This window comes from Carcharhinus amblyrhynchos, chromosome 28 (assembly GCF_965287045.1).
Source record: "Carcharhinus amblyrhynchos chromosome 28, sCarAmb.v2.hapA, whole genome shotgun sequence".
NCBI classification, from domain to species: domain Eukaryota; kingdom Metazoa; phylum Chordata; class Chondrichthyes; order Carcharhiniformes; family Carcharhinidae; genus Carcharhinus; species Carcharhinus amblyrhynchos.
The window spans coordinates 28475049-28497291 of record NC_137351.1 but is presented as its reverse complement, the minus strand read 5'-3'; the positions used below and the strand labels follow the sequence as shown (position 1 = coordinate 28497291).

At 43.8% G+C, this 22243-nt stretch overlaps 1 protein-coding gene across 1 annotated transcript in view; it reads right to left on the bottom strand.

The window, feature by feature from the left end:
* Positions 1–22243, bottom strand: part of LOC145359602 (transmembrane 6 superfamily member 1-like) — a 58980-nt gene that overhangs the window by 21230 nt on the left and 15507 nt on the right. The window contains exons 4-7 of the mRNA XM_080214295.1: positions 20019–20122; positions 12496–12578; positions 11991–12109; positions 742–846 (exon numbers count right to left, since the gene is read on the bottom strand). Of these exons, the coding sequence (XP_080070421.1) occupies positions 742–846; positions 11991–12109; positions 12496–12578; positions 20019–20122 (411 nt within the window). The remainder of the gene's footprint in view (positions 1–741; positions 847–11990; positions 12110–12495; positions 12579–20018; positions 20123–22243) is intronic.

Below are 22243 nucleotides of genomic sequence, written 5' to 3'. Positions count from 1 at the left end.
TCATGGGAGGGTCTGGAACCAGAGGGCACAGTCTCAGAATAAAGTCGTGCCAACTTAAGACTGAAATGAGGAGGAATATCTTCTCTCAGAGGGTTTGGAACTCCTTGCCACAGAGAACTGTGGGGGCAGAATCCTTGTGGATACTTAAGGCTCAGATAGATCATAAAGGAAATTGAGGGAAGGGCAGGAAAGTGGATACGAGGAATGTCGGTTGGATCAACCATGATCCTATTGATTGACGGAGCAGGCTCCAGGGGCCAAATGGCCTACTGCAGTTCCTATTTCTTACGGTCTTATGGGACAGTTTCAATGCAGCAAGGCTAATTAAATTAGTGAATTCCTGAAACAGTTGGACAAAATGCCAGTTTTAGGGTCAAGGTATTAAAAAAAAGAATAAGACAGAATTCAAAAGCAGCAGTTTCTTGTATTTTGGTTAAAATCAAGCATCAGATCAAGTCCAAGATCAGGCACAATGCCTTTTTTCGTCAGCTTGGATCTTCTTTATTTGGGGGTCATAAATTAGATTCAAGTTGAATAGGTTTTTGGAGCAAGGGAAAGAATTAAGGGCTCGCCCGCTTCAGTCTGTGTGTTGTAACTTTAAGAAAGGAATAAAAATGATTCTCTTTAAAAAGCTGTTGATTCAAGGAACAACAAAGTGAAAACTGCTTAACTTTTTAAAGCTTTATCTTTTTATTACACTCTGGTGAATCAGAAAGAAAATTCCTTTTATGCCTTCCTTACCAATCCTCGGAAGAGGCTGAATCCAATAGCGAGAATGAGAGAGATGGCCAACAACAGGTCGACAGGTCTCCGTAGCAAACCCTTCCTTTGAACAATTTCAATAGCCTGAAATAATGGAAATTAAAGCTATTGCTTCAAATAGATCAGTTCCAAATGTAAGCCTGAAAAGTCTTCACGAGCACGGTAGCACAGTGGTTAGCGATTCCTGGCTAGGGATCACTGTCTATATGGAGTTTGTATGTTCTCCCCATTTCTGCATGGGTTTCTTCCAGGTGCTCCAGTTTCCTCCCACGGTCCCAGTTCTGGTTTGGTGCATTGCCTCTGCTAAATTCTCCCTCAGTGTACCCGAACAGGTACCGGAGTGTGGCAACCAGGGGATTTTCACAGTAACTTCATGTCAGTGCTCAGCATTAATATAAACCTTACTTGTGAAACTAATAAATAAACTTAATGTGTCCATTTGATATTTCTCCGCCAGAACGAATTGGTTTATTTTAAGCAGACAAACTGTGAGTCATGGCTCTCTGGTAGCTCCCTACCACTGAGCCATAGGTTCAAACCCCAGTCCAGAATCTTTAGTACAGAAATCTATACTGATACTCCAGCGCAGTATTCAGGGACTGCCACATTGTTGGAGGTGCTGTCTTTTGGAGGAACATGAAAGGGAGTCTTCCCTCTCAGGTAAACGTAAAGGAGACTATGGCATTATTTTGAAGAATAGTGGCCAGTACTTAATCAACTTCAAATAAAATAGATTATCTGGTTATTGTCACTTGCTGCCACATTTCCTGAACTACAACAGTGGGCTACACACACAATTATTTACTATAAAGCACTTTGGAACACTCTGAGGTTACGAAAGGCACTATGTAAATGCAAACCTTTCTTTCTTCAATGCTGCTGTTAATTAGGAAACAGAAGAAAGTCAATCAGACAGGTTCACTGACCTCAAGATCCTTAGCTGTGATATTTAATACTTGGTGATCCAAACATTTTACATTAAAAAAAATGACATGGCTGGTAAAACATAATGGGGTTTAGATTGGATAACTCTGAAACAGGGGGAGGGAATTGTGGAATACGATCCATGCACACCCGTTTGTTTCATTGCAGGCAGCATGTTAAATTAAATCTGTTGACAATAATGTCCAGAAAACATTGTGAGTACCAGGTCTCCCCCACTACACATTTCTGACATTGGGTGGGATTTTTCCAGCCCTTCCCACTTTCAGGATTTTTCCATCTTTTCCTGCTGGTGGGATTTTCCAGTCCCGCCAAAGGTGACCGCCCGCAGCCAATTCCCTGACAGCGGGCTGGGTGAACCATACAAAAATTCATAGACTTCAGTGGGACCATTCCATTGGAGGCTAATGAAGAGCAACCTCCACTAGCAGGAAGTACACTGTAGCGGGGGGGGGGGGGGGGGGGCGTGGCAGAAAACCCTGGCATTCTCTCTCCCCATGTATTCTACCCCTCACTGTGACTTCACTTCAGCCCCAAAGCTTCTCAAATCTCTGAGTAGCAACTATCTGCACTCTGACCACAAATCTCACTTTCACTTTGTTCAGAGATCTGGTTAGAATCTGGTGACCAGAATAGAACATGAATAGAACTCCCACTCACCTGATGAAGCGCTCCGAAAAGTAGTGGCGTTTACTACCAAATAAACCTGTTGGACTTTAACCTGGTGTTGTGAGACTTCTTACCCCAGTCCAAAGCTGGCATCTCCACATCATGGAATCTTGGTGACCATTGTTTTTCTCATAGGAATTAGTGTTAGGACCTTTGCTATTTACACTAATGGTCTAAATGGGGGAAATGATCTCCAACTTTGAAGAAGGTATGGAAATCTATGCAGGAGTCGTGATTATAGATGCAACTTGAGGCAGGTCCAGGTGTTTTGGGACATTGGCTGTGTGAGTGACAACCATAGAATAGAATTATAGAATCCCTAAAGGGCAGAAGGAGGCCATTCAGCCCATCAAGTCTGCACCGACCCACCTTTTTATCTTACCCAGACTCCATCCCATAACCCTACATATTTACCCTACTAATCCCCTAATTTATACACCATGGCACACTAAGGGGCAATTTAGCATGGCCAATCCACCTAATCTGTACATCTTTGGAGGATGGGAGGAAAGGATGGCAGATTTCCTTCCCTAAAGGACATTAGTGAACCAGGTAGGTTTTTACAACAATTGACAATGGTTTAATGGTTATCAGTAGATTCTTAATTCCAGAACACTATGATTTATTAACTGCTCTCTCCACCCGTAGACAAGGGTCATGGGTGGAGGGGGGACTCGATGTTAAAATGGCAGCGTGGGCTCGTTGGGCCGAAAGGCCTGTTTCCCATGCTGTGTTGTTCTTTGTTCTGTCCTGTCATCGTCAATGATCGATGCAAATACACACCCAGGTCCCTCTGCTCCTGTTTCCTATTATTCAGCCAATTTTGTACTCTTGTTGCCACTGTTCTTTTTATTCCATGAGCTATAACTTTTCTCACAAGTCTGTTGTGTAGCACTGTATCAAATGCCTTTTGAAAGTCCAAATAAACCACATCAACAGCATTCCCCTCTTCGACCCTCTGTTACCTCATCAAATACTCCAGCAAGTTTTTTTTTAAGCTCAATTTCCCCTTAGAAATCCATGTTGCTTCTTCTTATTCAACCCATGTTTTGCCTTGTGGCTATTAATTCCATCCCAAATAACTGGGTGGAAGAATGAGGCAGAGTGTCAGTTCTGGAAAGAAAATTGGCGAGAAACTCTATCTCCACTGGCCAGTTATCTCTCCAAATCTTGTCCCTTGACCTGCCAAAACAAAATGTGGGTGTGGTTTGCACTGTCACTCTGGTGAGACAGGGACTCTCAGAGCCAGGAACTGGCTCCACTGAGATCAGGGTGTCATTTTTTTTTTAAAAGGGCACCCCAATCACAGAAACAAAGATTAATCTCATTCCCCTCCACACCAGAGGCCTCCCCCTTCTCTCAATCATCACTGGAATCCCCATTCCAGCATTCCTCACTCCCCCAACAACCACCAATCATCCCCATCCCCCCACCCTGATCATCCCTGCATCCCATTTCCCCCCATCCCAGTCATCAACGGCATCCCCTTTTCCCCCCATCTCTCAATCTTCTCGACATCATGCCCCTTACCCTCACACCCTGATCATGGCTGGCATCACACCCTTCCAATCATCAATGGCATCTCCATCACTCGTGTCTGCTCCCCCCCCCCAACCACAAATATGAGTCCCCACAAGCGAGGCTCCTGTCAGTGCCCAGCCCTGGCAATGCTCCCTGGCATAAGTTGATACTGCCAACCTACCAGCGCCAACTTGGCACTGCCAATCTGAGGTGGGGGCAGTGCCAGGGGGCATTACCAGAGAACTGCCTGGCCATATCCCTCTCCCCTGGGGCGACCTGTTGTAAACAGCAAGGTTTGAAAATCTCATGGCGTGGGGGAGGGGTGGCGTAGAGGGATCTGGCGAGGGGGAGGGGGGCTTGAATTGGATTTAAATTTATTCAGATGAATGCAAATCAGGTTGTTGCCCATTATGGATGTGAATCTAATTACGTTGCCAACGAGATTTACAACGTTCACTTTTTGCTGGATTTTGAGCGATCTCACGGATGGAGAGTGCGAGCTCGGGATCCCACCAAACATTTCTAGAAGCTTGTCCACTACTGATGTTAAACTGACTGGTTTGTAATTACCCGGGTTTTCCTTACAATCCATTTCTGAATAATTCTCCAGTGAGCTCTGACACCTCCACTGAGGCTGGAGAGTCACAACCTTCCACAGGCAAACGTGTTTCAAATGACACAAGTCACGACAGGAGGATTTCCCATTGAGGAGTGATTTTTACTTTGTGTTTGTTGAAGAAGTTGATAATGGAGATTAAACAAAATGCAAGTGGGGGAGTGACATATTCTTCACACTCTGCGCGGGAGTCACTGAGCCATCACATAAAAGTAGGATGTTTCATTCCATTTGGGGACAGGTTACGAAAACCTTGCATTCTCTTCTGTGTAGGAGGTCTAAGGGTGATCTGATCAAAGTTTTTCAAATGTTAGATTGATTTTATAGGGTAAATACAGATTCCGTCTGGGGGGGTTGGGACCAAAAATTAGGATGGGACATCCTATGAAACTTAAAGCTAAGCCGTGATGGAGGGAAATCGGGAAATATTTGCCCACACAAAGGGTAGCAGAGATCTGGAACTGTCTCCCAGGAAAGGCAGTGGAGGCTGGGGGTATTGAAGCTGTTGAGATTGAGACTGATCAATTCTTGTTGGGTAAGATTAGGAGCGAAGGTGGCGTCAGGGGAGAAGTCAGCCATGATCTAACTGAACAGCAGAGGAGGGTCAAGGGGCTGAATGGCCCTGTTCCACTTTGTCACAAAGTTTATTTATCATTGTCACAAGTAAGCTTACATTAACACTGCAATGAAGTTGCTGTGAAAATCCCTTAGGCTATTCCATAGCAACCACAGACATCCTACAATGTAGGAGGAGGCCATTCGGCCTGTCACATCTGCACCAACAACAATCCTATCCAGGCTCCATCCCCAAAAGGCCACATACTTACCCTGCTAATCCCTCGAACACACACATCCCAGGACACTGAGGGAGAATTTAGCATGGCCAATGCACCTAACCAGATTGTGGGAGGAAACCGGGGTACCCAGAGGAAACCCACTGTGAGGGGGAAACTAGAATCATAGAACCCTACAGTGCAGAAAGAGGCCCTTCAGCCCATCGAGTCTGCACCGACCACAATCCCACCCAGGCCCTACCCCCAATCCCCTACATATTTTACCTGCCAATCCCTCTAGCCTAAGCATCCTAGTACACTAAGGGGCAATTTTACCATGACCAAGCAACCTAACCCACACATCTTTGGACTATGGGAGAAAACCGGAGCACCCAGAGGAAACCCACGCAGACACAAGGAGAATGTGCAGACTCACACAGACAGTGACCCAAGCTGGGAATCGAACCCCGGACCCTGGCGCTGAGAGACAGCAGTGCTAACCACTGCGATTGCATTTTTAAGGTATTATAAGTAAATGCAGACTGTAAATATTTATGCAGGAGTTGAACATGATGCCATAACAATTCTCTGTGAAGTGGAAACTCTTATTAATCATGATATATGGGCTGAAGCTTCACCGTGAATGGTTACAGCTCCTTTTCGCACCTACATAAGTAATGCGGACTCTAAACATTTATACTACCTCAAACCTGCAGTCACAGAGATCTGACACATGTTTATTGGAAAGAGTTTTGCATCAATGTTAACATTTGAAACTCGTGTGGACAAAATTCCAGAGAACTTGTCGCCAAAGGAACTGGTGAAGGTATAACATACCCTATTAAGGCTTATGTAAAGGAAAGCAAGCACATATTGTTCTGCAAATCAGTGCCAGATTGACTGAGAGCAAATGTATCACTGCGGAACTCAGGAACTGGTAACCCAGTACAGTTCCTGTCACAATCTCCCACCGTTTATTTTTCTCCGGCTGTTCAAAGCAGAGGCGTGAAGGAGCCCCCATTTCCTGGTTTCTTCTGTGTGCCTGTTTCCAAGAAGTTGAGGTCAGGGAAACGCAGCGTGTTCACCCCAAATCTTTCGATCAGGAAGCTGAATGGAACATCTTGCTCATTATCGTTCTCATTTTCCGAACCTGCCTGGGTTATCGGAATAATTCCACTGCTAATGGCTTCTGGCAAGAATCTGAGTCTTGGGTAACTCGAGAGGACAGGCTGATAGTCCGGGCCCAGCCCTAAGGCTGTAACAAGACCACATTCTTCTCCCGACCCGCTTCTGTCTCACCTCCATCTCACACCAACGTGTACACAGACACTGCCAATTCAGTCATGGCACTGGATCACAAATTAGTGCCTTGCCGCATGGTATGCTTACCAAAAACTGCAATTAGGAAGTTGAAAGTTAGCCAGGATTTGTGCAGTTTGATACTGGCCCCAAATTTACTTCCTCTTTGCGATGCAGTTGGAGTATAAATCACATCTAGCAACATTGTTATACAAAAATGGGATCCATTTCCACCCGTAAGTCCAAAGATGAACAGGTTAGGTGGATTGGCCATGCTAAATTGCCCCTTAGTGCACCAAGTGGATTGGTTAGGGGAATTTCTGAGGTAAATATGTGGAGTTCCAAAAAAAAGTTTATTTGTTAGTCACAAGTCAGCTTAGATCAACACCGCAATGAAGTTACTCTGAAAATCCCCAAGTCACTACACTCCGGCACCTGTTTGGGGACACTGAGGGAGAACTTAGCATGGCCAATGCATCTAACCAGTATGTCTGTCGGACTGTGGGAGGAAACCCATGCAGACACAGGGAGAATGTGCAAACTCCACACAGAGAGTGACCCAGCCAGGAATCGAACCTGGGTCTCTGAAGCTGTGAGGTAGCAGTGCTAACCATACAAGGATGGGGACTGGATAGAGATACTCTGTCAAAGAGTTGGTGCAGACTCGATGGGCCAAATGGCCTCCTTCCACACTGTAGGGGTTCAATGATAACAGCTATCATGGCAATTTCATTCAGAATGCCTTCCATGTGCTGACATGCCAGTGATGTGGGAGGTCATCATTATATATGCAAGCATATGCAAATGAGGGTGGTCAGAGTAGAAGTGGCCAAAAGTCATGGCTCATTTCCCACCCCCTGCACCAAAGCTAACTTTAAACCAAATAAATTAAACCGAACTCCTCTGCAGTAGCGGCAGGCACTGACAGGAATATCCCACCTTGAAACCTGCAGCCTATGGAAATGGTTTCTTGAGTTTCTGTTTTGACGTGTGCTGTGCAGAAGTGGCTTTGACACCCTGTAGACCTGTGAAACCACAGGGATGGTTTCTGGCTTCCTCCTGAAAATAGTTCTGCGATTGTGTCTGTGTGGGTTTCCTTCAGGTGCTCCAGTTTCCTCCCACATCCCAAAGGTGTGCAGTTTAGATGGATTGGCCATGCTAAATTGCCCCTTAGTGTCAGGGGGATTAGGAGGGTAAATACGTGAGATTATGGGGTAGGTGCAGAGTCGATGGGCCAAATGGCGTCCTTCTGCATTGTAGTGATCCTATGATTCATATTAGTCAAGCTTCTCATTCCAAGAATTAGTCTAGTGAACCTTTTCTGTAACTCCTCATTTATAAATACACGTACAGATGCACCACAGAAAGCATCCTTTCTGGTTGTATCACAGCTTGGTATGACTCCTGCGCTGTCCAAGTCTGCACAAAACTACAAATGGTTGTGAACGTAGCCCAGCACATCATGCAAACCAGCCTCCCATCCATAGGCTCTGTCTACACTTCCCGCTGCCTTGGAAAAGCAGCCAGCATAATCAAGGACCCCATGCACCCCAGACATTCTCTCTTCCACCTTCATCCATTGGGAAAACGGTACCAAAGTCTGAGGTTACGCGCTAACCGACTCAAGAACAGCTTCTTCCCTGATGCCATCAGACTTTTGAATGGACCTACCTCACATTAAGCTGTTCTTTCTCTACACCCTAGCTATGACTGTAACACTACATTCTGCACTCTCTCATTTCCTTCTCTATGAATGCTATGCTTTGTCTGTATAGCGCGCAAGAAAAGATACTTTGCACTGTATCCCAACACATGTGACAATAATAAATGAAAGCTAAGTACTTTATTCCTGAGAGATTAAAACTGTTCACAATGCTCCAGGTGTAGCCTCACCAAGGCCCTACATAATTTCAACAAAATTTCTTCACCTTTACAGGAGAAACTACCTATCTGCATCTATCCTTTTGCATCCTGTAAGAACTTTTTAAGTTTCAATGAGATCAGCTTCTCATTCTTTGAAATGCTATAGAATATCAACGCAATTCCTTTGTCTCAATGATGAATAAAACATTGGCTTTTCTCATTGCTTGCTATACTAAATGCTAACTTTCTTTGATTTATGTACAAAGTCACCCAGATTCCTCTGAATACTAACATTTCCCCATCTCTCATGAAGCTTTCAGAATAATCCTGGAGGACGATCACTCCATTCTAAATTCAAAACTATTTCAATCACTCTCTCTTTCTACAAAATACAAACAGAAAATGTTAGAAATAAGATGGCCCCAGACACAGAGGGAAAGTATGGGAGTTTGACATAATGTTACTGCTGCAAATGCAAAGTTACTAAGATTGTTTGGATATTCAATTCAGGGTAAAATGAATGGAGACATGCTACTGGTTCTGAATTCTGCCCATCTACCAGCTTAGGTAACTAAAAGGTTAATAATGATTAGGGCTGACTTTGGGTAGACTGCTCATTTCCAAGTCTCACAAGGAGGTGTTAGGAATGTCAATTCTATAAATAGCTAAACTTTAATTTTAAGATAGAATGGAGTTGGAACTAAAGAATTTTAATTAGCATTTCTACCTAGATACAAAACCCGTGTGATTCATGTTGCCATGGGGGTGTGTATTGGGAGGGCATAGGAAGCCATTAAGGGATGGGGTTGTAGGTTCTCCAATGAAATTCCTGAACCTCACAGGCACAGTCTGCAAGAATATGTGTATGCATTGCAGAAAGAGAAGGATAGAGGCAGAGCAGAGAGATAGAGGCAACCAGTCTCTATAGCTCACCAATCAGAGTGCGAGTGGGAGCTTGCACTTGAGACTGAAATGACCAAGTCCAGAAAGTTTTAAACAAGACTGGAAGATTCACTTAGCTTTGGCTAGGGGGTAAAATTTGCAGAGGATGTCTCACCATGAAGGTCAGTTCAGGGATCTGAAGCCATCCAACTGGAAAAAGTCAAGTCATTGGCAGCTGAAAATAGCTTTGAACCACTTCTTGGAGACTGAAGTGTCCACCTTAGGAAGAGATTAAAGTTTAATTGTGAAGGGGGATTTTTGGTCATTTTAAACAATAAATGGGGGGTCTTATCTGAAGTTTAGAGTAAAACTTGTCTACTGAATAGAGTTTAAACAATGTTGTTTTTAATTTGTTTGTTGAAATAAAAGACTTAAAACTTGAAATCTTGGCATGTGATCCTTCCAGTCAGTCAGTGGAAATTTAAATATCTATTTACAAATTATCGGGCTCTATAGGAATCGCAACACTCCACACAAAACATCCCTGTATAGATTTTACTCATTATGCTCCAATTTGGCTGGCATTTCAGTATAAAAGCTTTTTCCTCTTACTGTGTGCCTCTTACAATCTCCCCAAACCACAGGGAGGTGATGGTGTAGTAGTACTGGACTGGTAATCCAGAATCCCACCTTGGCAGATGGTGAAATCAGAATTTTTTTTAAAAATCTGGAATTAAGAGTCTACTGATGACTATGAAACCATTGTCGATTGTTGTAAAAGCCCCTCTGGTTCATTAACGTTCTTTATGGAAGGAAATCTGCCATCTGTATCTGGTCTGGCCTACACATGACTCCAGAGCCACAGCAATGTGATTGACTCTTAACTGCCCTCTGAACACAGTTCAAGGGCAATTAGAGAAGGGCAACAAATGCGACACCCACATCCCATGAATTTATTTTAAAAATATGGACTTCTTACACACTTAACTCAATATTTCTGTTTGCCTATTTTTCTCTCTCATTCTGTTGTTTTCCTTATCTCTGCCACTTCTCCCTCAGTAATAAGGGTACAAGGATGAAAAATGTATTATGTTCTTCTTCTTTAAAACTCTGGATATGCAAAAAGATTGTAAACAACACGTGCCAGGGTAAAGCATGGGCAGCATGGTGGCACAGTGGTTAGCACTGCTGCCTCATAGTGCTAGAGCTCCGGGTTCAATTCCTGGCTTGGGTCACTTGTGTGTGGAGTTTGCACAGTCTCCCCATATCTGCGTTGGTTTCCTCCAGGTGCTCCAGTTTCCTCCCACAGTCCAAAGATATGCAGGTTAGGTGGATTGGCCATGCTAAATTGTCCCTTAGTGCCAGTGGGACTAGCTAGGGTAAATGCATAGGGTTATGGGAATAGGGCATGGGTGGGATTGTGGCTGATGCAGCCCCAGTGAGCCAAATGGCCTTCTTCTGCACTGTAGGATTATATGATTCTATAAATATGGGTGCATTGAGCAGAGAGAGGAGATGAAGAAGCTACTGCAATGCACAAGGGTGGGGGAGAAGCAGAGGGGCTATGCGTGACTTATAACATAATATAATAATCTCTCTTGCAAGGTCTACTGTTTATCTGTGCTTTTGCCAATCAATATGAAACCCAACTCGTACTGGGACGCTGAATCACTGTAACACGTGAGTAAAAGATCTAATGGCCAGGGTTTTGCTTGGCTGGTGTGGAGAAGCTGGCTCAGGGCTACACAGTATGTATCAGTTACCAATGAGTACAATCAGACACGGAAAGTTTACCATATAGCAAGTCAAATGACTAAAAGCTAGAATTATTAATTATATATAAATGGACACACGCACAGTCAGACACAGATACACACACATATATACACACACACACATACAATAATTAGGTCAAGTTGCACAGGGTAGTTCATCTAAATATAGCTCTACTCTATCAGTATTGAACAATGTTGAACTTCTTGCAGACCTTACACTAGCTCTGTTAAAAATAGATTATGCAAATACCAACCTGTTCATTATTAAATGACTAGTGGGAATACATCACTCCAAGGATTGTCCGTGCCAGAATATTAAAAGTGAATTTTCAGACTAAGGTATAATTTTTATCTTTTCATTGCAATTTATGTCTACTTTTACATTGGAATGAGTACTTAATTGTATTAGTTAGTCATTAGTGCACAAAAAAACCATGACAGAAGTAATTGCTTATATAGATTGTGACTCGGTGAGGAGGTAGGAATGAAATGAAAGCACCATTACTTCCAGTTTTTTTTCGCACACTATTCCAACTCAGACATATCGTCAGCTTTCCTGCATTGTTGCTGGATCAATATCCTAAATCTCCTTAGCTAACAGCAGTGTGGGAGTGTCTACACCAGATGGCCTTCCAATGGTTCAAGAGAAGCGTCACAACCACCTTCTAAAGGGCAACTTGGGATGGGCAATAAATGTCCTTGCCAGTGACAGGGATGAATAAGGCAAAGAAATAAATACTCGCCCTCGCAGCTGAGGTCAGCTAAATCAACTCTCACCAGTTATCAAGGGGGATCTTTCTTAACCGCACAACCTTAGTCCCCAAGTTTATCCCAGCACTAAAGACAATTCTGAACGCAGACACTTGACAATTAACACAAAGTACTAACCTTAGGTGCAGGTTCATTCTCTAGAGGCTGGTTATAAATTTGGAGAACAGCCCACACAGGAAGGACAAGATAAGGAATAATCAGGAGACTGACAGGGCCGAGCTTGGTGCCGTATTTCCCTAGTGAATGTACCAAAGCAAAGAAGATTCAGAACTAAGACTTGTAGTTGACAAACTATAACCAAAAAAGAGAATTCTCTCTGCTCACTTTCTTCCTCAATTAAGATTTAGTTCCTGCCAGTTCACAGAAATGGACATTTCTTTAATATAATCTTTTTTTATTATCTGGGAACCAATGTTGAAAGCTCATAAGATGATTGAAGAGATAAAAACGAGAGAGAGAGAGAGAGAGAGAGAGTGAGATAGAAAGGTAAAGAGTGAGTGAGAGAGAGAATACTAGGCCTCAGGCCTATATACAATGCAGCATATCTGCAGAGAGCATGTGTGCAAGATGAGATGCAAGGGACACAGGCAAACTCACAGAGACAGAAAGTGCTTGTTCTTACCAATAAGGTTTCCAAACAAGAATACAACAGTACTCATCAGAATCGATCCAACCCAGTATAAGCCAATAGTCCTGTAATTCTGGCTGGAAAATATAAAGCATGGTTCTCACTAAGATTCAAACAAAGCACAAGTGTAAACATTTGAAAGCCATTGCTCACTCTGGTTAAACCATTTTATTGAACTGAAAGTCTCTTCAGGAAGTCCAAAGATGCACTGGTTAGGTGGATTGGCCATGCTAAATTGCCCCTTAGTGTCAGGGGGATTAGCAGGGTAAATATGTGGGGTTATGGGGATAGGGTCTGGATGGGATTGAAGTTGGTGCAGGCTCAATGGGTCAAATGGCCTCCTTCTGCACTGTAGGGATTCTATGATTCTGATTTTATGAAGTATCTATAAACATTTTAATGGAATATATATAACACATTTCCAATTAAAGATTTTTTTTTAAGCAGAACATCAAAATAGTCATATTTGTGTACAATGTGCTTTTGGGGAAATTTCAAAGAAAGGCCGTTTTAACGGAACATGGTCCCTTCAACTTCCTTTACAACATCACCTGCAGCAAGCCCCAACTTCTTAGAGAAAGAATAGTAAGCAAGTGTGAGGTTATCCACTTTGGCAGAAATAGTAGGAGGGATTATTATTTAAAAGGCAAAAAGCTGCAGCATGCTACGGTGCAGAGGGACCTGGGGGTCCTTGTGCATGAGTCGCAAAAACCCAGTCTGCAGGTGCAGCAGGTGATCAAGAAGGCGAATGGGATGTTGGCCTTTATAGCGAGGGGGATAGAATATAAAAGTAGGGAGGTCTTTCTGCAACTGTACAGGGTACTGGTGAGGCCGCAGCTGGAGTACTGTGTGCAGTTTTGGTCGCCGCACTTGCGGAAGGATATATTGACCTTGGAGGGAATGCAGAGGAGGTTCACTAGGCTGATACCGGAGATGAGGGGGTTGGACTATGAAGAGAGACTAAATAGACTAAGTCTGTACTCGTTAGAGTTCAGAAGGATGAGGGGGGATCTTATAGAGGCGTATAAGATAATGAAGGGAATAGATAGGGTAGAGGTAGAGAGATTCTTCCACTTAGAAAGGATAGCAGGACTAGAGGGCACAGCCTCAAGATAAGTAGGGGGAGTGGCGGGGCGCAGTTTAGATCAGAGTTGAGGAGGAACTTCTTCACTCAAAGGGTGGTGAATCTCTGGAATTCTTTGCCCGTTGAAGTAGTGGAGGCTGCCTTGCTAAATATATTTAAGTCACGGGTAGATAGGTTTTTGATAGACAGGGGAATTAAGGGTTATGGGGAGAAAGAGAGGAAGTGGAACTGAGCCACAACAGATCAGCCATGATCTTATTGAATGGCGGGGCAGGCTCGAAGGGCCAGATGGCCTACTCCTGCTCCTATTTCTTATGTTCTTGTGAATATTTTCTCTTCCAAAAGTGCCAACTTATATTTGAGGCTCCCCAAGTGCCTCACTCTGTAAAACCATTAGACATAGGAGCAGAAGTATGCCATTTGGCCCATCGAGTCTGCTGTGCTGTTCAACAAGATCACGATTGATCTAGTGTGATAATCCTAAACTCCACTTTCCTGCCTTATCCCCATAACCCTTCCTGATTAAAAATGTCTGTCTCAGCCTTCTATTTACTTTATGACCAAGCCTCTACAGTCTTCTGTCGTAAAGAATTCCACAGAATCACTAGTTTAAAGTTTAAGTTTATTCGTGTCACAAGTACGCTTACATTAACACTGCAATGAAGTTACTGTGAAAATCCCCTAGTTGCCACACTCCAGCATCTGTTTGGGCACACTAAGGGAGAAGTTAGCACGGCCAATGCACCTAACCAGCACATCTTTTGGACTGTAGAACCAAAAACTGGAGTAATGCATTTTGGAAAGTCTGATAAAGATACGAAATATGGCAGAACTCTTAAGATATTGATAGGCAGAGGGATCTGGGTGTACAGTACACAGGTCGCTGAAAATGGCAACAGGAGTGGAGAAGGTAGTCAAGAAGGCATACGGCATGCTTGCCTTCATAGGCTGGGCATTGAATTTAAAAATTGACAACTCATGTTACAGCTTTATAGAATCTTAGTTAGGCCGCACTTGAGATATAGTGTTCAATTCTGGTTGCCACACTACCAGGAAGGTGTGGAGGCTTTGGAGAGGGTACAGGAAAGATTTATCAGGATGTTGCCTGGTATGGAGGGCATTAGCTGTGAGGAGAGGTTGGAGAAATTTGATTTGTTCTCACTGGAACGAAGGAGGTTGAGGGGTGAGCTAGTGGATGTCTACAAGATTATGAGGGGCGTGGACAGAGTGGATAGTCAGAAGCTTTTTCCCATGGTGCAAGAGTCAATTACTAGGGGACATAGGTTCAAGGTGCGAGGGGCAAGGTTTAAAGGAGATGTACAAGGTAAGTTTTTCTTTACACAGAGGGTGATGGGTGCCTGAAACTTGTTGCCCGGGGGGAGGTAGTGGAAGATAGTGAGTTTTAAGGGCCGTCTGGACAAATACATGAATAGGATGGGGATAGAGGGATATGGTCCCCGGAAGGGGAGGAGGTTTTATTTCAATCAGGCAGCATTGTTGGTGCAGGCTTGGAGGGCCAAAGGGCTTTTCTCTGTTCTTTGTTCACCCTGAGGAAACCCATGCAGACACACAGAGTGACCCAAACTGGGAATCGCACCCAGGTCCCTAGTGCTGTGCGACAGCAGTGCTAACCACTGTGCCACCCACTAACCTGAGAGAAAAAATTCCTCTTCATCTCTGTCTTAGATGGGCAACCCCTTACTGTGAGATTATGCCTGGTGGTCTTAGACTGTCCCACAAGGGGAAACAGCCTCTCAGCACCTACCCTGAAAAGTGACTGTTCTCTGTCATGAGCTTTGACAGCAAGTGTCAGGTTGTTATTCTAACACAAGCAATGTCACAACCGCTCTCAATCCAAATGGCCTTGTATGGTAGCACCCAAACAAACTTCTAAGAGGCTTGATAGCAATCAGCACTGAATAGATTAATGCCCAAGAAGCCAATGGTATCTCCCCTCCAGCCATTCCATTTCACTTAATGCAATGCAAATCAAATAGGGACTCTCCATTTCTACATTGTTAAGCACCTAATTAAGCTGTGCATTTACCATTGCTATATCAACTGCGTAACAGAGATTATCTGCAAACAAGATTCGACAACGAAGCGAATAACCTATGGTCAAATCACTCAATTCACCATCCAGACTCACACTATACGGGGAGGCAGTGGGATTGTGGTATTGTCACTAGTAATCCAGGGACCCGGGATAACGCTCTGGGGACCCGAGTTTGAATCTCACCATGGCAGACGGTGAAATTTGAATTCAATAAAAGTCTGGAATTAAAAGTCTAATCTTGAAACTGTTGTCGATTGGCATAAAAACCCATCCGATTCACTAATGCCCTTTAGAGAAGGAAAGCTGCCGTTCTCACCTGATCTGACCTACATGTGATTCCACACCCACAGCAACGTGGTTGACTCTCAAACTGCCCTCTCCAAAATGGAGGGCATTTAGGGATGGTCAATAAACGCTGGCCCAGCCAGCGATGGCCATTTCCCGTAAGTAAATATTTTAAAAAAGTACCAAAACATTGCAAATCCGTGAACTGCATCCCAGAGTGAATCAATGACTGGTAGAATCAATGATCGGAGTTGAGGAGGAACTTCTTCACTCAAAGGGTGGTGAATCTCTGGAATTCTCTGCCCGTTGAAGTGGTGGAGGCTACCTCGCTAAATATATTTAAGTCACGGGTAGATGGGTTTCTGATAAACAGGGGAATTAAGGGTTATGGGGAGAAAGCGGGAAAGTGGAACTGATCCACTTCAGATCAGCCATGATCTTATTGAATGGCGGGGCAGGCTCGAAGGGCTAGATGGCCTACTCCTGCTCCTATTTCTTATATTCTTATGTGGTAGACATATAGGTTCAAGGGGAGGAAAATTGGAAAGGCAATGCAAGCAAACCTTTGTTTACCTTCATAGCGAGGGGGATTGAATATAAAAGTAGGGAGGTCTTGCTGCGGCTGTATAGGGCATTGGTGAGGCCGCAGCTGGAGTACTGTGTGCAGTTTTGGGCGCCGCACCTGCGCAAGGATATTTTGGCCTTGGAGGGAGTGCAGAGGAGGTTTACTAGGCTGATGCCAGAGTTGAGGGGGTTGAACTATGAGGAGAGGCTGAATAAACTAGGCTTGTACTCGTTAGAGTTTAGAAGAATGAGGGGAGATCTCATTGAGACGTATAAGATGATGAATGGGATGGATAGGATAGAGGTGGAGAGACTCTTCCCGCTCAAAAAAGACAGTAGGACTAGGGGGCACAGCCTCAAGATAAAGGGGGGGCGGTTTAGAACGGAGTTGAGGAGGAACTTCTTCACTCAAAGGGTGGTGAATCTCTGGAATTCTCTGCCCGTTGAAGTGGTGGAGGCTGCCTTGCTAAATATTTTTAAGACGCGGGTTGATGGGTTTTTGATAAGAGAGGGGATTAAGGGTTATGGGGAGAGGGCGGGAAAGTGGAACTGAGCCACGACAGATCAGCCATGATCTTATTGAATGGCGGGGCAGGCTCGAAGGGCTAGATGGCCTACTCCTGCTCCTATTTCTTATGTTCTTATGTTCTTTACAAAAAGGACTGTGCAGTGCAGTAAATACTATAGAGTTTGATGATCAGCCATGATCAAAATGAATGGCGGAGCAGGCTCAAAAGGGCTGAATGACCTATTCCTGCTTCTAGTTTCTGTGTTTCTACCTGAATTAACTCAACGTCAGAGTTGTCATGATGCAGGAGGCCATTTGGTCCATCATGTCTGCACCAGCTCTCCAAACAAGAGTTATGATTGAGTGCCATTCCCCTGCCTTTTCCCCATATCCCTGCACATTACTTGAATGGAAACAATCATCTAACATCCTCATGAATGTCTCAATTGAACCTGCCTCCACCGTACTTCCAGGCAATGCATTCCAGACTTAGAGTACTTGCTGAAAAAGCTTTTTCTCACATCACATCTGCTTCTTTTACAAATTCCTGTAAACCTCTGTGCCCTCTCGTTCTTGATGTAGAGATGCCGGCGTTGGACTGGGGTGGGCACGGTAAGAAGTGTCACAACACCAGGTTAAAGTCCAACAGGATTATTTGGAATCACGAGCTTTCGGAGCACTGCTCCTTCATCAGGTGAACCACTCACTGGCTTAATAAAATTTGGTAAAAAGTCTGACAACACCAGGTTTTAGTCCAACCTATTTATTTGATAATATACTCGCAAGCTTTCGGGTTAGCCCCTTTGTCAGGTGAATGGAGAGTTCTGAACTCTCCATTCACCTGACGAAGGGGCTAACCCGAAAGCTTGCGAGTATATTATCAAATAAATAGGTTGGACTAAAACCTGGTGTTGTCAGACTTTTTACTGTGTTTACGCCAGTCCAACGCCGGCATACCCACATCATTAATAAAATTTACCATTGCAGCTTGTTAATAGGTTTACTTTGTGATGAGCACAATGTTGAACCACTCACTGATGAAGGAGCAGTGCTCTGAATGCTTGGATACTGAATAAACCTGTTGGACATTAACCTGGTGTTGAGACTTTTACAACTGTGCCCTCTCGCTCTTATCTTTTAGCAAGGGGGAACAGTTTCCCCCATCCACTCTGTCCAAACTCTCATGATTTTGAACATATGAATTAGAATAGAATCATAGAGCCCTAGAGTGCAGAAAGAGGCCCTTCAGCCCATCGAGTCTGCAATCCACCCAGGCCCTACCCCCATAATCCCTACATGGAATATGGAATTAGTCCATTGTCTGTGCACAACCGCGAGCAAAACAGTTATTCTTTTATAATGATAATTTTTCAAAACCTACCTGATGAAAAATGAAAATGTTTCACTATTTTACAGGAGCATTTCCCCTGAGTTGCAGAACAAGAACATTCGATTGAGTACGTTTAACTGTGGCTTAATAAAATTTACCATTGCAGCTTGTTAATAGGTTTACTTTGTGACGAGCACAATGTTGACCATTTCATCAAATCAGGTCGAACTGTAAACAAAGTCTGCTTTATATTCCACACCGCACCCAAGAAGGACATGCAGAGGGTTTTGAACAAAAACAGATGGCTGAACTAAGAGAGGTGCATTAATTAGTAGAAGCCTGCATGGTAATTATACCTTTTGAAGTTTAGTTCCCATTATCCCTGGATCTGCCATATTAGTCTGCACAAAGGTCTGGATTTAAAAACCAAGAACATTTCAATAAGATAAGCCTTAAAAAAAAACGTTAGCTCGGCACCATCCAGAGCAAAACAGCTTGCTTTCAATGGCACCCTACCCACTGCCATAAACATTCACTTCCTCCATTAGCAATGCACAGTGGCAGCATCTGTGTTTATCGTCTACAAGATGACTGCAGCAATACATCAACGTTCCTGTGACAGCAATGTCAAAACCCAAGGCTAGAAGGTTAAGAGGGGCGCACGCATGGGAACACCAGCACCTACAAGTTCCCCTCCAATCCCGACTTCTAATCATATCACCACCGTTCTTTCACTGGGGCTGAGTCAAAATCCTGGAACTTCCTTCCTAACAGAACTGTCAGTGTACCTACATCACATGGACTGCAGCAATTCGAGAAGGCAACTCACCACCACCTTCTTAAGGGCAATTAGGAATGGGCAACAAATGCCACCCAAGCCCGCAATGCCCACATCCCATGGAAAATAAACTTAAAGATGTCTTAAGGAAAATGCTTTCATCTTTTCATCCTGCCTCAGGCTCACACTCAAGAAATTAGAAAAATGGTGTGATAATTGGAGAATACATGGAGTTTAGATTGCAGATAGTGGAGAATACCCATCTTCAGTTCCACCTCAGGATGGCGGCTCCTGGGTCAAGGCTGACATTTATTGTCCATTCCTAATATTCTCAGAATAGGCAAACATGTAGCAAATTAACGAGACTCTCTTAATAACAACAGATTAGCTCATTGAAAACTCATTGAATGGGTTTCTCTATTATAATATCCTAGTTTCAAAATCATGAATTGTGAGGTTTGTTTTTATTTGTGGGACATAGGCGTCACTGGCTGGCCAGCGTGTCGCCCATCCCTAGTTGAATTTGAACCGAGTGGTTTGCTAGGCTATTTCAGAGGACAGTTGTGAGTCAACCACATTGCTGTGGCCCTGGAGTCACTGTAGGCCAGACCAGATAAGGACAGCAGACTTCCTACACTAATGAACCAGATGGCTTTTTCCAACAACGGTTTCATGGTCATCAGTCAATTCTTAATTTCAGATATTTTTTATTGAAATCAAGTTCCACCATCTGCCATGGTGGGATTCAAATCCAGGTTCCCAGATCATTAGTTGAGTTTCTGGATTAAATAGTCCAGTGATAATACCACAGGGCAATTGCCTCCCCAACGTGTTACTTCACACACCATGCTACACAGATGGACATTGACAATCGTGTTCTGTTTTAACGCAGAAATTGCCTATGTAACTTACTCCCATGCGATAGCTGCAACCATCAGGAGATACATCAAATAATGTGCTGAACCATCCCAGTAGCAAATCATATGGCCGTGGCCTGTACTCAAGTAAGGTTCGCTCTGTACAAACAAAAGAAAAGGGCAACCATTGTAAGTACAGAGGTCAAACAACAGTCACCATCTGACTTTATTGCTTAAATTATTAAAATTTTTCTTTACACTTAACACTGTCCATAAATTCGAAGAAACTTTAAGGCCTTCTCATGCTGAAAAAATGTTAATAAATTAATTTATTAATAACAACTTAAGTGTTTGAAACCAAAAGACAAAAAGCTGGAAAATCTCAGCAGGTCTGGCAGCATCTGTGAGCCATGATGCCAGCGTTGGACTGGGGTAAGCACAGTAAGAAGTCTCACAAGACCAGGTTAAAATCCTGTGGTGAGACTTCTTACTGAGCAACTGTGAGGACAGCTGACGTTTCAAGTCCAAATGGCCCCATGACAAAGCTTTGACAAAGGGTCATCTGGACTCGAAACGTCAGCTCTTTTCTCTCATTACAGGTGCTGCCAGACCCGCTGAGATTTTCCAGCTTTTTCTCTTTTGGTTTCAGATTCCAGTATCCGTAGTATTAAGTGTTTGAAAGCCAGACCGAGAATGCCTCTATATTTATTTATTCCTGTTCCAGAAAGACAGCTGGTCCTGAACCAAGGTGTTAAGAAATCTGATAACAAGGGAATCGGACATAGAATTTCTACATTACAGGAGGCCATTCAGACCATCAAGCCTGCACCAACAACAATCCCACCCAGGGCCTGTAACCCCCTGTATTTACCTTGTTAATCCCCCTGACACTAAGGGGCAATTTCTTAGCATGGCCAATCAACCTAACCCACACATCTTTGGACTGTGGGAGGAAGCCGGAGCACCCGGGGGAAATCCACACAGACACGAGGAGAATGTGCAAACTCCACACAGACAGTGACCCGAGCCGAGAATCGAACCCAGGACCCTGGAGCTGTGAAGCAGCAGTGCTAACCACTGTGCTACCGTGCTTTCTTGAATCGCTGCAATCCACGTGCTGTGGGTTGACCCACAGTGCCACTAGGGAGAGAATTCCAGGGTTTTGCAACTGCAAAGGAACAGCAATAGATTTCCAGGTCAGGATGGTGAGTGGTTTAGAGGGGAACCAGCAGGCGGTGGTGTTCCCACGTATCTGTGCCTGAGGCCTCATAAGGGAGGGCGTGAGAGGGGGCCCTCATTCATGGGAACTCAGTGCCTGGTTGAGGGAGCTGGCATCAATATATTGCTCGATTTACAAATCTCGTTGAAAATAACATTCAAAGGTCACTTTGTTATTTTCATTTCCTACGAACCATTACCCCTAATAAATGCCTCCAGCCATTTTCTCATTTCAGAGCTGAACTATGATTCCCCTATCATAGAATTCAACCGCAAACGCGGTGCTGAACTTTCATGCCTACCATCTAGATGAAATCAGAGCAATGTAACTGATCGGAATCAACTGTTTAATGAGTACCGAATCCAGTTCAGCTTCAGGATAGCGTCTCCTGACTGCAGCTTTTATTTTCTGAAGAAGATTTAATAAACGTGGATACAGTGAACTATTATTTTCCAGACTCGAATTCAAACTGAAAAGTCTCAATAACAAAAGTATGCTTCAGTTCAAAGTAACCATAAGGTTTTCTCCAGATCAGAAGAAGGCCATTTGTCCCAATGCTTTGCTGGAGCAACCCTATACAAATCAAACTGTCCTGACTTTCCCCTGTCACTCTGTATCTGCTTCAACTATTTAGCTAATAACATTCATACAGGAATCCCTACACTGCAGATTCAGCCCACTGACTTGATTTGATTTATTATCATCACACGTATTAGCATACAGCGAAAAGTATTGTTTCTTGCGTGCTGTACAGGCAAAGCATACCATTCATTGAGAAGGAAACGAGAGAGTGCAGAATATAATGTTACAGTCATAGCTAGGGTGTAGAAAAAGGTCAACTTAATGCAAGGTAGGTCCATTCAAAAGTCTGAAAGCAGCAGAGAAAAAGCTGTTCTTGATACGTAACCTGTATCTTTTTCCCCGATGGAGAAAGATGGAAGAGGGAATGTCCGGGCTGCCTGAGATCCTTAATTATGCTGGCTGTTTTGCCGAGGCAGTGGGAATGTAGACAGAGTCAATGGATGAGAGGCTGGTTTGCGAGATGGATTGGGCTACATTTG